Source organism: Cylas formicarius, unplaced genomic scaffold, assembly GCF_029955315.1.
Source record: "Cylas formicarius isolate icCylForm1 unplaced genomic scaffold, icCylForm1.1 PGA_scaffold_5__7_contigs__length_24384050, whole genome shotgun sequence".
NCBI classification, from domain to species: Eukaryota; Metazoa; Arthropoda; class Insecta; order Coleoptera; family Brentidae; genus Cylas; species Cylas formicarius.
Window position 1 is genome coordinate 2,292,662 of NW_026844341.1, and position 15,857 is coordinate 2,308,518.

The window sequence follows — 15,857 nt, forward strand, 5'->3', positions numbered from 1 at the left end:
TGGAATGAGGTTAGGACAGAAATATATTTCAAAAATATGTATTTTGAACGCGATTCCAAGATGTCACCAAAGAGAAGTGGAGGATGAAAAGACTGTCCTCAGAAGAAAAACACATTAAGTATATTTAAAAAAATAAATACCTAGCATGGACAAATTGAAATCTTAAATAAAAAAGGACCATTTCATTCCAACCATGGATTAAAAAGAGATTATGGAAAATCAAAACAGAAAATCAAAGGCGAAATTAGAAACTGAGAAGCGAAAACAGGAATATCAATTATCTGGACCAAACTTATTTGAAAAATGGACAATGCTAATACTTTTGGGTCATTTATTATCATGGACAAATATAAATATTACATCTTTTCCAAAAAATCTGAGTACGCTACTGGATTCTACGCAAAAATATATTTACCAATGCATATTCAACATGTCATTACGATGCAGAGTGTTTCAAATACAAAGGGTAACTGACTTGGAGAAGTTGTCAGTTTTACCCTGCATCTCAAAAATGTTTTTAAAACGGCATATCTTGTTAGACACTGTACCCCACATACCCCAATAAGTTTTAACGTTTTAAATAAAATTCGAGTAGATTAAAGAGCCACATTTTATCTAACCGATTCGGGTTTAATCATAACAATACGCCCAAATTAATACCGTGCAACTCAACTGTCCAATCTAAACTAAGAACTCTTTCTTTCTTAAAGTCGTAGTCATTCTCTTGGGGCCCCATTCCCATGCCGGATATCCAAAACCGGGTATTATAAAGTAAATATACCATACAGCATACAGGGACATAAATATACTCCTAGTGCCACCGAGTGCCGTCGAAGGCAGCGCAGACCGAGAGTGGCTCTACTTATAGCGGTTAAAGCTCCGTTGCGCAGATAATTTTGCGAAACGCCCTAATAAACGATTCGTAATGTTTCGTCGAGAAGAAAAAAAGTAACCGACCGATATTAAGACACGCGTAAAACGAATCGCGATAATAAATTTGCAATTTATCGTTAGTCGAGCCGTTGAAACTTTTTAATTTGTTGCTACGTTCCGTTTGATTTACCTTCGCGGGTCATGAAAAAGCAATTTAAATTTCTTCGCATCGGCTAAATTGCGGCGGTCCTTTTGCGCTGCGCGAGATTGAGACCTCGGGATAAATATCAATTTGTATCGAGTGGGGATGAGCGATGGAGGGGCGGCGAAATGGAAGATCAAATCTAACTTGACGAGACGCGGTGCTTTCCGCCGTGACGAGAAATCGCGATGTATTGGGATGACGGGAAAGCACTGGGAATTTTTTTGGTACAGGACCAGGCGTTTTTTAAGTCCAGTTCGATCGATCGATACGTCTAACAAGCGGCTGCTTTTCGCCTGTTTTGTATATACAGTGTTATGAAAATGAAATCATTTAATTAAAAATAGACATTATAGCAGTTGCTTTCGGAGAGATAAAATAATGGTTAGCCTCGCGATAATTTTTGCATTAGTTAATAAGTAAGTTATCATCTACTAACACTACACTAATATTTGGCAATGAGATCGCTAATCTCAAATTCAAACATCAAAAAATAATTTGTTTTAGTATAAGTGCTAACCAGATTTGGCCACCATTACTCTATAGATCCAAATATGAAAAAAACTAACTGATTATAGGAGAACTTATTTTGTCTACTAACACTTCCTACGCATTCACGATTCATTTTTAGCAAGAATATTGCTTATCTCATAAATGTAAACCTTAAAAAATAAATAATGAATTAGTAAATTAATTAATTAATTAATTAATTAATTAATTAATAATAAATATTACATAGTAGATAATATAACAAATGAGTTAATAATTACATAATAATTATTAAAAAAAATAGATTAGAAACTAAGAAAATACAAGACTACAAAAATTGTTCGTTTAACAAGCCAAAGGTCTTTTTTAACACGCAGAAAATATCAAACTCGCTGTAAAGTTCATTAGCCATTTTAGATATTCCATACAGGGGCGAATTTTGAGAACAATTTGTTCTTCGAAATAGGACTAAAAATCGACGACATCGAGTTGATTTGAGGTATATCAAACTGAAGCAAAACGAGAATTTCAGGTGTTTTGTAGTAAGAATTAATTATCTATATCTGACAGTTTAATGTTATCTATTGAACTGAGGTAGCTTTTACTTTATGAAAATCCACTTTACAAAATAAATAAGAACTAAAACATCAGATTTTCACCAAATTATGTATATTCACATGACAATTGGTTCGACAACACCGTGTTTTTATCAAATGTAATATTTACTACATATACCGAAAAATAACAATAAAAACCTTAATTAATGTTGTGAGAATTAAAGTTTAATAATGGAGAGGCATTTCAATCTAATTGATTGTTAAGCAATACATTTGAAGGTCTCATTTTGTTAATCTCTATGGCTCCCAGTAAATTTAATTTTCTACTTTTTGTATGCTGTATGTGAAATATTACAATTGTCGTCAAAAATGTGTTTTTCTGTTTTTAAGAGTCAAACACAATCATTTTGTGTGTATAAGGGTGATTTGAGCTGTTATGTATGACTGCATCCGTGTGTGGAGGTTTATGGTAAATGGAAAAATCTCATTTGTTTTGCGTTTTCGTAATAGTTAAGTCTAACTTACTAGTGACATATGAGAAATTACTCCGTGTTTGTTGTTATCTATTAATTGAGAGTTTATTAGCGAATATAATAAACTCTCAATTAATACATAATAGAAAACACCAAGAAATTTCTCAAATGTCACTAGTAAAATCTATAAAAAACAAAGTTTTTGAAAATAACATAATGTTTACACGTGCAGATAAAGGGAAGACAGTTATAGCTATCGACCTTCCAGAATATATTTCAAAAACCAAAAATTTTCTTAAACCCGAACTTTTCCAATGTATCAAACACGATCCTACCGAGTTATATCGAAGACAAGTCACGGAAGTAATTACTAGCTCCACACTATTTAGTGACAAAGACAAGTATTTATTAACAATTATGAATTCACAACCGCCGAAATTATATTCTTTATGTGTTATGTTATGTGTTTTATGAAACGGCTCCAGCAGTTAAACTCTCAACAAAATTAGTAAATATTTTAAACTTCCACACAGATTTTAAACCAACATTTGCAATAAAAAATTCTTTTGAATTAATCAACAAAATTAAAGATATCAAATCCCTTCTAAAGCAAGACTATTGTCTTTTGATGTACAAAACTTATTTCCCAGTATTCCACCTATATTTAGTACAATGCATCGTCATTCGGAAACAGGTTAACCCATTCGTGAAACAAGATTTATTAGATTGCTTAATAGTATCTTTAGACCAAAATTATTTTGAATTTAATGAAGAGATTTACATCTCTAAGGAAGGTTTGATTATGGGAAACAGACTTAGTCCTTTGTTAACCGAGATTTTTATGGATAATTTGAAAAATATCTTAAAAGAACATCCTTTAAGTAAAAGTTTTCTATGGTGCTATGGATACGTGGGTGTTGTCTTTGCTTGCTTTGTTGGAACGGACAGACAATTGAATTCTTTTTTAAATATCATTAACTCATTACATAATCGTATAAAATTCACTATCGAGATTGAACAGAATAACTCTATTAATTTTTTAGACTTACGAAAACGCAAAACAAATTAGATTTTTCCATTTACCATAAACCTTCACACACAGACACAGTCATAATTAACAGCTCAAATCATCGTTATACACACAGAATGGCTGCATTTCACTATTTTAATCACAGATTGCTTAATACGCCACTCTCAACAGAAAATTACAACAAAAAACTTAATATCAGTAAACAAATTGCACTGAACAACGATAAAATATATGATCGATATCGATAAAATAAATTAAAAACAAATTCAGACAACAGTAAATTCTATTTATCCGAAACGTAATACAGAACACGAACAATTTAATACAATTACATACATAGGAGAACCCAGTGAAAAAGTTTCAAAACATTTGTGAAAATGTGGTTTAAAAATAGTTTTCAGAACTAAAAACACAATAGGAAAAGTTTTAAAAAATAATGAAACAAAGTGTCCAAATCCTCAAAAATCAGGTGTCTACAGGTTGAAATGCGGATCATGTACTAAAATTCATATTGGACAAACAGGTAGATCCTTCAAGAAACGCATCAACGAACATAAAAGAGCGTTTAAAAACAATAGTTTAGATTCTAATTATAAACACAGAAAAACACATTTTTGACGACAATTTTGATATTTTACATACAGCCACAAAGAGTAGAAAATTAAATTTAATGGAAGCCATGGAGATTAACAAAATGAGATATTCAGATGTATTGTTTAACGATCAATTAGATTTAAATACCTCTCCCTTATTAACCTTAAATTCTCACAACAACATTAATTAAGATTTTATTATCATTTTTCGATATATATAGTAGCAGGTAGTTTCTAAATATTAAATTTGATAAAGACACGATTTTGTCGAAACAATTGTCATGTGAATATATATAATTCCGTGAAAATCTGAACTTCTAGTTCTTATTTTTTTTGTTAATGTTATCTGTCTGGATCATATATCCGCTTTACAATGAAATAAACTGAAAAAATTATTATACTACAAAAAGATAGCATTCCGAGATTTTTTTTTTAAATTCAGAACATAATCTTTTGGAAGAGTAGCGTTATTTATTTCTAAAAAATGAATTTATTGACATTTTCGGATATTTAGAAAAAGACTATTTTCATCACGGAAAAACTTCAGACCATCAATATCACAGAATTAAAAAAAAACTAGTCAAAAACAATTTACATGATAGGTTCTGAACTTTTTTGCGAAAAAAGAAGCATTCTGGCTTTACTTATTTTCATGTAATAATATTAAGTATATATTTTTTAAAATTAGTACGATCCTCTTGGAATTTACTGATTTTATTTAACGAATCTGCAAAACAAAAATTTAATTTTTTTTTTCTACCACTGAGTAAATGAAACACATATTTTTCAAAATTAAAATAAGAATTCTTGGTATTTTGAAGATTTTTTATTGAAATTTTTCTAAACAAAAAATTCATTTTTAATTTTTTGCCATGTAGTATTTCTATAATCATGTTTTATTAAATACGTATTTTCAAAAATTAATATAAACTGTTACCCAAAATTTGTAAATTTTCCTTTGTTATTATACAAATATATATAATTGGATAATAAATATTTTGATTGTTTTTTTTTTCAGAAAAATTATCCTAATCCAATTAAATTTTTAATTTTGAATTGATACCTTTTAAAATTAAGAATTACAAGGGAAACACAATACAATACAAATTTTTTATTGAGATTTTTCTAAACAAAAATATCATTTTTATTTTTTTTGCTATGTAATATTTCCATATTTATATTTTAATGAAATACATATTTTAAAAAAATTATATACATTTTTACCCAAAATTTATACATTTTCCTTTGTTGTCATATAAATAAATTTTGATTGTATTTTCACTTCTTGAAGAATTGAAACCTTTTCAAATTAAGAATTGCAAGTAAAATATTTATCAAGTTTTCAAGGAAACTTCCACAGGCCAGTGTCATACTATTTACAAATGTTCTCTCTACAAAACCAAGTTTGATTTATCAACAATCGGCACAGGAAGATTTATAAATAGTATTACAGTAACCTTTGGAAGTTTCTATGAAAAACTAATATCAAGCGCAAAACCAGAAATTTAGAAAATCACCGACTGAAATCATAAAGTTACCCCTAAGTTTCTTTCTTTACTTTAAGAACGAATTTATCATACCTGTACACATTCAGAAATTTGAAAAACCATCATTTGAAACCGCAAAAATCCTCAAAAAATCCAAACCTCCTACATCTAATATTCCAGAAAAGCACTAAAATCTCTAAAATCAACAACCGACGCAGAAGGGAAGATTTGTAAATAAAATATTAATTGTGGATATTTACTAAATTACAAATAAAATGTTTAAATTGGATAAGTTTGGCACGCTCAGGATATTTAAGTAAAAAACTGGTCATACTTTTTAATAATTTTTTATATGCAAATAAGTATACCGACAAAAATAAAAATGTTTTATCAAACCGTTACAAAAACGTTAGCCATTCAAGTGGAACTTATTCTCTATCAAATTTTATTAAAGTAATGGATGGGTGGATGATGAATTTAAAAAACGCCCTGTATTATAAGAAATAGAAACAGATTAAATAAAAACAAACAAAAGTTGCCAAAAACTACTCCCAAACAATAAAAATTCTTAAATAGTTTGTTTTATATGGCGCACCTATGTTACCATAAAAAACGGGAACAGTATCACTATTTAAAAAGTAATTAACTAAAATACAAAACATTCTATAAAATGTCAAAAACATTAAAACCTAACTTTTGGCTTTGTTGCCTTGATCAGGATCAATTTTTTTCGAAAAGGCCAAGTTTAAAAAAGGAAATACTAACTAAATGCCACCGTGAAGCTTGCAAAAAGTTTGAGTAGTCCTCTATATTAACCACTTCAGCTTCTACCACAACGTGGTAGAATTTAGTAGCCTCTAAAAAGTCATTTAAAATTTGATACTGATATACATACTGATACCAGAAGTTAAGCAATTTCTACCGAACTAATATTGCTATTTTTAGTTATGCATTCAAAGAAATTTCAACGCTACATTTTGAAATTCTACAAAATCCCTCAAAATAACTGAAAATATTCCACTACACCATCATTCGCTTGAAATTCTTTACCCTAGTGAACTAACAATACCTCGGTTGTTTACTTGTCGGATCGAACAAAGATTTCCATAAAAATTCAAAAAATACGAATTAATTGTATTTACTTGGGCGCCATTACCATGTAATGCTATCGATTTCGTCGTTTTTCCAGCATCCCAGCAACGCACACACGCGAGACATCAACAAGACGCTCGGAGTAGTTAAACGGAGATAAAGGGCCGCTTTTAATCCTGAATACACAATAAATTCGTGATCAATATTGGAGCCGCATTACCAGAGCGAAGAGAGACACAAGCTTGGTAATCTTCATTGTACTAGATAAAGTTTGGTTTCGGCTTTATTGGCAGCAGAAGTCGTCGAGCGAAACGTCCTTAACGGGGGTGCTTTTAATAAAGCTTTTGTGCCCCCATTATACGGTCTTTGCCTTTTTTTCCAGGCAACGGATTATTAGATTGAAGCTGAAGGGTTATTAATAACGCGAGAGTGGTTTCTGAGGCGCACCGTTGGATGTCGCTATATGTTTAAGCCTTTCGGCGTTCTGTTGCAGCGGTCGGTTAATTTGGAAACTTTTTGGGGTTGGAGTTTGTTGATCTGAATGGGTGAAAAAAGTTTGGTGATGGGGCAAGTCTCTTTGTGAAATTCAAAAACTAACTCTTGATAAAATCTCTGGACTGTCTATCAAACTTTGCAGTAACTCGTTGAAAAAAACAAATTCTGATATACCTCTTCTGGCATTGAGGGGTATTATCTTATTACCTCTTCCAAAAGTCATAATCACCATGTTTATTTTGTATTGCGGGTTCCAGACAGAAGAGTCAAATCTGAGTTTGCTTAAAATCAGCGAGTAATGAAGCCCTATCAAAAACTTTTAACTGCCCAGCAATGTAGCCCAGGCTACTCATCGAGTATTTTAGAATGTGATTAATCTTTTTGTCCTAAATCATTTTGGGGTCCGTGGATACGTTTCAGCATGTATTCATGAGTTTATTGTAAAAATTAGAGGTTTTGTGAACAAGATTTAGAAATAAGGTTTCGCTTTCACAGTAAGATACAAATCTGTCAATACCGGCTTGGATTCTGAGACAGTCAGCAAAACGGTGCTGAGCACAAAGTAGCATTTCATTAATGTCAATGTTAAAAAGTAAAAGTCCAAGATGGCTGAAATGGAAGGAATAGCAATCATGTGTAACCCAACCGCGATATCAGTAACCCTCCCAGCCAAAATTGTATGGTTCACTTTGTCGAAGCCCTTGCTAATATTGGTGTGGATGGTATCAACCTACACCCGCGGATCCATTTATTCAGGAATATATTCAGTAAAACATATGAGAGTAGAATCAATGGATCTACTCATTGAATGGGGAGGAAATATGATTATAACCGAAAGTTTCAAAAGTTTCATTTTGGAAAGAATTATATTTCTAATGATTTGTTATAAATTATTGTCAATATCTAATATAACGGAGGAATGTTGTCCGGTAGCCCGCTAATTTTTTAATTTAGAGCTGTAGCAACTCGAACGTTGTTTGGTTGGATAACTACTCTACTGAAATTTGCAGAAAAATGTTCAGAAATGTGATTTCTAATAAATATAATTTCGATCATCCTCTTGCACAAGCGCCATTGAAAGCCCTCTCAAGGGAGAGAATGTGTTATAGTCCCGTATTTTGTCGGTTGCCATGATTTTTTCAGTTAGTTTATTATTTTTTCGTTTTCAGTTTGAGTAAAAAATTTTTACGACTTTATTGATATGCTACATAGCAAATTCTTATGAAACTTATTTCATTATGGGGAATATATTTTTGTTCCTTTAAAATTTGGATGGTTGCGAAGCTCCGGCAAACACTCCTAAACTGTCTTGCTTGAGACAGCTGAGGTTGTAGCCAGTTTTGATTAGTTTTGGTTAGTTAAACGTGTCGCAGTTATGGGCAAATAACTGAAAATTGCCATTTTTCTGACTAAATGGCCCTAACTGACAATTGGCGGAATTTGGTTTTAACGTCTGCAATTGTTACAATTTTTACATTTTCCGCATATTATACTGGGTGCTCGCAAAATATTGATTCGTTTGTGATAATGAGACACAATATCTAAATTAAAATGATACGGGGTGGTGAAAATGCCGTTAAGGTCCTCTGTTTTACGGAAAAATAAGACAAATATTTTTTTAAAGGTATATAAAATAATGGGACAAGAAGAATTATAAGGACAGGCGGACAATACAACCGAGGAAACTATCCCTTATGCTGTCAAACGTTTTGTGAAACGGACTTGTTAGGTCCAGAGAGCTCACTGAGCAGTTTAGTTAAGAAGAATGATAGATCTAGTTTAATCCCTTACAATATATATCCCTAATATTTATAAAGTTGTTCGGAAAGTCATTTCGTTTTTTCCCGTCAGAGGACTTAATTACGTTTTTTCGAAACCAACTTTACACTTAAGCCGCATAACCATTATATGTCTTGAGAGCTGATATTGCAAGGCTTGTGTGTGAAAAAGTTCTATTAATTCTACGCAGTAGTTTTTTGTTGGTGCCCTTTTAAATATGGAGAGCAATAAGCAGCATTTTCGTCATATTTTACTTTTTTACTTCAGAAAAGGTAAAAATGCTGTCCAAGCGAGAAAAAAATTGACGGATGTGTATGGAGAAGGCGTGTTAACAGTACGCCAGTGCCAGAACTGGTTTGCAAAATTTCGATCCGGCAATTTTGATGTCGAAGATGCACCACGGTCTGGAAGGCCGGTCGAAGCTGACAAAGATGCGATAAAGGCATTAGTTGATGCAAATCGGCGAATAACCACACGAGAGATCGGTGAGAGATTAAATTTGTCGAATTCGACTGTTTATGGCCATTTGAAAGGCATGGGCTTAACCTCGAAGCTCGATGTGTGGGTGCCCCATGTCCTTACGGAGCGAAATTTGTGTCGTCGCGTTGACATGTGTGATTCGCTCCTCAAACGTCAAGAAAATGATCCATTTTTGAAGCGGATTATTACTGGGGACGAAAAATGGGTTGTATACAACAATGTTAAACGCAAGAGGTCATGGAGCGGAAAAGATGAACCGGCTCAAAGCGTGTCAAAAGCCAACATTCACCAAAAAAAGATGATGCTCTCCGTTTGGTGGGATGTCAAAGGAATCGTTTTTTTTTGAGCTTTTGCCAGACAATACAACGATTAATTCAGAAGTCTATTGTCATCAACTGGACAAATTGAATGATTCACTTAAAGAGAAGAGGCCCGAATTAATCAACAGGAAGGGTGTAGTGTTCCACCAGGATAATGCGAGACCTCACACAAGTTTGGTCACTCGCCAAAAACTTTTACAGCTTGAATGGGACGTACTGCAACATCCACCATATTCTCCAGATCTGGCGAATTCTGACTACTATTTGTTCCGGTCCCTGCCAAATTTTTTGGATGGCAAAACCTTTACCTCAAATGAAGATGTCAAAAACCACCTGAACCAGTTTTTTGCCAGCAAGGACCAAAACTTTTATGAGAGGGGAATTATGTTACTGCCAGAAAGATGGCAAAAGGTGTTGGACCAGAATGGCCAATATATAATTTAATAAAATATTTATTCATTATACGAAAACTGTCTTTCATGTTCCCCTAAAAAAACGAAATGACTTTCCGAACAACCCAATAATTATTTTAAACAAGGATCCACCCCATTAAGTTTTTCACATTTGTTTTTAAACACCCTGTATAGTGTTTTAAAATACAATATCAACATTGTAGTGGCGTATGTTCCATGTTCACATGAGACATTCTTTGTTTAAATTAATTTAAGAAATACGTTGATATTAAACAATACGATACCAATAGATTTTGACATTTTACTGTTTTCTACCATAAACGTTATTGCTGGTTATGTATCGATCACGCGGGTACCAGTTAAAACCACCATCAGAATAGTACTTTTTCTATAACCTTTTTATAGAAACCATGGCGAACTAAATAATTCATTTCTCACTTTCTAAGATACTTTTAGTTTGTTTTGTTATGCCACACGTTTTTCCATGTTATTTTGAATGACATCCCCACCTGCGAGATAAACAATGAAATCGTGGAAAATTAAATTTAATTAAATTAAATAATTAATTTACCATTTTATTTAATTAATTAAATATCTAAATATTCAATTACTTCATAGCCGACTATGAACGCATAAAAAACGCAACTTTAGGTCATAACGAAAATACGAGAAAAAAAATTTGTTAGCTTTTTTTTTTAACTTAAAAACAGTCGACATTAGTCGAAATTGTAAGGTACTGGTTTTGGGTAGGGTTTGAAAACAAAAGACCAATGGACTTCCTTTCAAGTTTAGGTTCCTCTCTAGTACCCTGATTATCCTTTTGATCATAAAATGCCTCCAATTTTTAGATAGTTCCCTGGTATATATTAGACGAATTTTGTTATTCCAACAACAATCATTAGACCAATACGAAAAGGCAGTATCAAGTACTCAAAATTAGTAAGTACGCTCAGAAAAATAAAATGCAGAAAAAATGATCTAGTAATAAATCAACTCTTTTCTACAATTGAACTAATCAAAATATAACATTTTAGTTATGTTTGAAAATTGATTGATATTGATTTGTTTATAAATTACTACTTTAGTCACATTAAAACATCAACGATTTTCTTTTTTGCTATATTTAATATATTTCATATTTGCATTCAACAGAACTATGTTCAAAACGAATTATTACTCGCTTATTAAAAAATGACGTTTTTCCGTTCTCTTATAATAATAAGACGACTACATTAATCAAAGGATTTCTTGAACATTCCAAAAAGAAATGCCATGTAATGTGACTTTGTCCAGTCAATAAAACAAATGGATAAAGACTCATCCTTGGAAAAGTCCAGTATGAGCAATTGTAATGTTACTTCATAGCATGACATCTTTATTTAGTTCATTGCTGGATGTAGTAAATTGACATGTTCTAAAATTTAATTTATGATTATGGTAGCAATTAAAACGCTACAGTTTTGACTGGAGTTTGGTCCACTTGTGACCGCCGTTTCCATTTTCTGCGTTTCCAACTTTTTGTAATCATTTTCCTGTTGGTTTTAAGAGGTTCATTTTTTAAATTAAACATTACAGGACAGTGCAACCAAGAATGGGTGAAAGATCACACCCAAACATTCCTAATAATTTTCTTTCATTTTATTACCAAAACATAATCAAAGGCAATTAGGTATGATTGAAAGAAAATCTCTTCGTTTTATTTGAAAAGCCGATTTTTATTTCTTTTTTTTTTTCATGTGTTAATCTTTCACTAAACCGTAAACACAATGTTGATATTATTAATACAAAGTCGGTGCAAATTTAATTCCAATGAAAATATTGTATCTTACATGAAAACCTGTTACAATTATGGGCGCGAAACTAAAAAGTAGGACTTTCTGCTCTAAAGATAGCGTTATCTAAAAAAATAATTTTCCTTACAATTTATAATGATGGCTTTATGGCTATATGGCATTATCATTTGAAGGGAAATGCAGACGCGGTTGAAGAAGACATTATAGGATTGTTGAAGTTTTACTGTTTAGAATAAAAGGATTCAACACATTTAAAAAATGTTAGTGCAGTTTGTTAAAACAAAATAACAATGCAGTTGCTTCGTTGAGAGATCTTAACGAACTACCTACAAGCGGTCCTAAAAAATGCATCATAGACCCATGTGACCTATATTATTCAGAAGTACCAATAAATCAAAAAAAGGTATAAAAATAACAGCAACATTTAAATAGCAAAATGTCCAAAAGATGCAGATGTTGAACGACCATTCACATATAGTACAATTTACGAGTCTTCAAAAATCTCAACAAGAATCATATTGCGTCTTATTGCAGTACCAATGAAGCAAAATTATATTTAATTTTATTAATCGTTAGCGATTTTTTTTTTTTGGAATTTTACAACGTTTTTTTTTTTATTCTGAGAGTACGTTTTAAGAGGGCGTAACCTAGTCATTGGGATTTAATGAAGTAGTTGATTAATGGCAGCAAATAGTGAAACTAAGACCAATAAGGCTCATCAAATTTCAAGGCGACAGGTACTCACCGATAACTTTGGACCATTGAGCGGGCGGTCTCCAGTCCGGATAATGTTTGGGGAAACTCTCCCTGCTCCAGAACGTGTGCAGGACCATCTTGTAAACGGTGAGCTTATCCGGCTGACAAGTTTCCCCCTGCTGATCGCCCTTGAGTGGCGGTTCCCCGGTACCCAGAGTCACCACCGTGGCAGCCCTCGCCGCCAACGCCAAACCACACACCAACAACAACACCCGCGCCATTCGCGACGTTTCGGACCTGGACGACCGACAACAGTTCTCTTATCCCGTCTCGTACGGTTTGCTCTATAACGCGGAATCGGAGTGTCGGACGGTTGAGGATCGACGTCACCTGAATCGAACGCGTGCGAAGCACGATCTGAAGTTCCGCGAACGGGACTAAAGGCCCAGCGGATGACTGGGAAGGCGCGGGTAAATTGGACTCGCCTTTCCGGATAACGTTTACGGTATGATCCGTTTTATGTATGTCGTTTTATTTACGCCAAATGAGTTAAGAAACTAGATCACCCGGCATTTGGACTTTTTCCGTCGGAGTGTAAATTTTGCATGGAAGCGTAAGAATGGCAATTGATTTTTAAATAATTTGAGGTGTAAAAGAATTCGGCATCAGTGACCTACCCAGTACACTCAAAATGAAAATATCGGAATTTTACAGCAAATAAAATACGTCATATTTTTCTATAGTTTTACTGTTGTCTGTAAAAATGGCATATTTCTGTTCAATTAGTTCTACTCCTCTCACTTGTATAATGTAAGCTATTTTTATGGTATTTTTTAGCCGTTTTATAGTGTTTTTACAGATTTTTTTAGTAAATTTACATATTTGTTCGACGATTTTACCGATAAAATTTGCTGTAACACTTATATATTTTTAAAGGCAGTCTGTAAATTTACAGCAAAATTATTACAAACTATATTACTTCGAGTTATCTTAATTTTTCCTACTAAAGTTGCTGTAATTGTAATGTACTTTTGTAAATATGTTTTAATTTACTGCTTATATTATGGTGTTTCTACTGCTATAGTTGCTAAATTTAATACAAAAAAACTCTGTAAATTCACAGCAAATTCTTTGGTTAAATTGTAATTGTAAAATTGTAATTTCCATGCGCTTTTTTGAAACATTCTGTGATTATATAGACAATATTTCGACTCAATAGGTTTTTTTTATGTACCGATTTTTAAGATTGCAGCTATTGTGGATTTAGAGACAACGTAATTTTAACGGAAACTTGTGCTGCATATATTGCCATAGTGTACAAAAAATAATTATGGCAATAAAAAACGAACATTATAATTAAGAATTCTATACCAAAACGCAGTTTAGGTATTGTATTTCTTTTAATAATACTATACTTATCTCTATTCTCTGTAAGTCTGACTGGAAAACAATATTTATATATATATATATATATATATATATATATATATATATATATATATATATATATATATATATCCAGCAAAAAACATGGAATAGAATTTCCATCTACAGGAAAATTTGTAGTGCTTTTTTTATGTCTTTAAAGTGCATATTTTGAAGTCACCTCAATTTGAATGGGGATAGCATATCACTTTTAACGAAATAAATATATATTATTTTTAAAATTCTTATTTAGAATTTCAGTAATTGTTTTAACGAAGCTTATCGATGAATATTTCGTTAACAGTCAAAATCATAATCTTATAGCTAGAATCACCAATTATTGCAGTCTCAATAGACATTCAAATAGGAACTGATAAGTTAATCGCAAACATATAATTAAATAAACTAATTTCATGTATCCAGATTAACAACCTTGGCTTTGGTGACAATCAGTTGTAAAATTGCAGTTAAAAGTAAAAATGTTACTAATGAATAAAAATAATAGTTATAATAATAAATAAAAATCATTTCATATGCAAACAATCAAACCCCCATCTATTAGCATTATACCGATAAAGGTAAAGGTGGGAGTTGTATTTTTAAATTATTTTAAATCAATGAATACAAAATGTACAACGAAACATATTTTATAGCTTATAATTAATATTTTCGTCTTTTAAGACAGTTAAATGCGTAGAAATAATATTAAACTTATAAAACAAAAATTCGTTTTCCTTACCAAGTTTACCAACCCCTAACATTAACACAACACTATGTTTATTTCCGTTTAGTACCTTTATAGAGTTCAAACATTAATATGGCGTTGCGCATTTTACAGGAACCTCTCATTTTGCAGCGATTTAACTAAGGAACTTAACAAATATTTCAAACAGTATTTGTAATTTTCGCAATTGTCTGTAAAAGTACCGGGTTTTTGGGTCATGTACATGAATTTTAAAGCAAAATTAATATACCGAAAGGAAAAATGCTGGGGTTTTACAAAACTGAAGTAACTTAAATAAATATTGTAAATTCGCAGTTCACATTGGAAATTTATATTTAATGTTTATATTACTGTAAAATTTGCGGACGAATTTAGAATGTAAGAGTGAATGTTTTTGAATTGAACGTTCGTAGTTTTGTTTCTTTTCAAGCGCGATTTCATTTGCTCCCGGAGTTTGTGAATGGATTAAACCGATAAAGAATAGACGGGTTAAACGCTTATGAGCAGTTGACTTTGGCCGTCCGTGCGTTGAGTCTCCGCAGTCTATCCTGCTGTGGCTGCCCTCTCCTCGCAGGAGGACGATCGGGATCCCGTCACCCGATCGTGCTTTACTTCATTCGCGATTTCGGTTTAAACGTGGATGGAGGCGCTTCCGAAGAAAACATCGACGGTCGAAAAATTACTTCTTCTCTTTACGCCAGCAGTCAGAGATCAGTTGGTTTTACCTAAATGAGTGTTTAGAGTATAGAAAAAAACAATGTTATTCTATTGTCGCAATTTGAAATTGCTTCTTGTAGTTTAGCTAGCAAGAGTAGCTTCATTAATGGCGCTTCCGACATAAAGATTGTCAATTGTTATTAATAAACGTCAACTTAGTTTTATTTTGCGTTGGAGCTGTGAATTTTAGTTATCGGATGCGGACATGATTTCTACTAA

General features: G+C 32.3%; 1 protein-coding gene across 1 annotated transcript in view; it reads right to left on the bottom strand.

The window, feature by feature from the left end:
- The window catches only part of LOC132702272 (spondin-2), a 371,908-nt gene extending 358,738 nt beyond the window's left edge, over nucleotides 1–13,170 (bottom strand). The window contains exon 1 of the mRNA XM_060670811.1: nucleotides 12,822–13,170. Within this exon, the coding sequence (XP_060526794.1) occupies nucleotides 12,822–13,053 (232 nt within the window). The 5' untranslated portion in view covers nucleotides 13,054–13,170. The remainder of the gene's footprint in view (nucleotides 1–12,821) is intronic.
- Nucleotides 13,171–15,857: the final 2,687 nt, after the last annotated feature.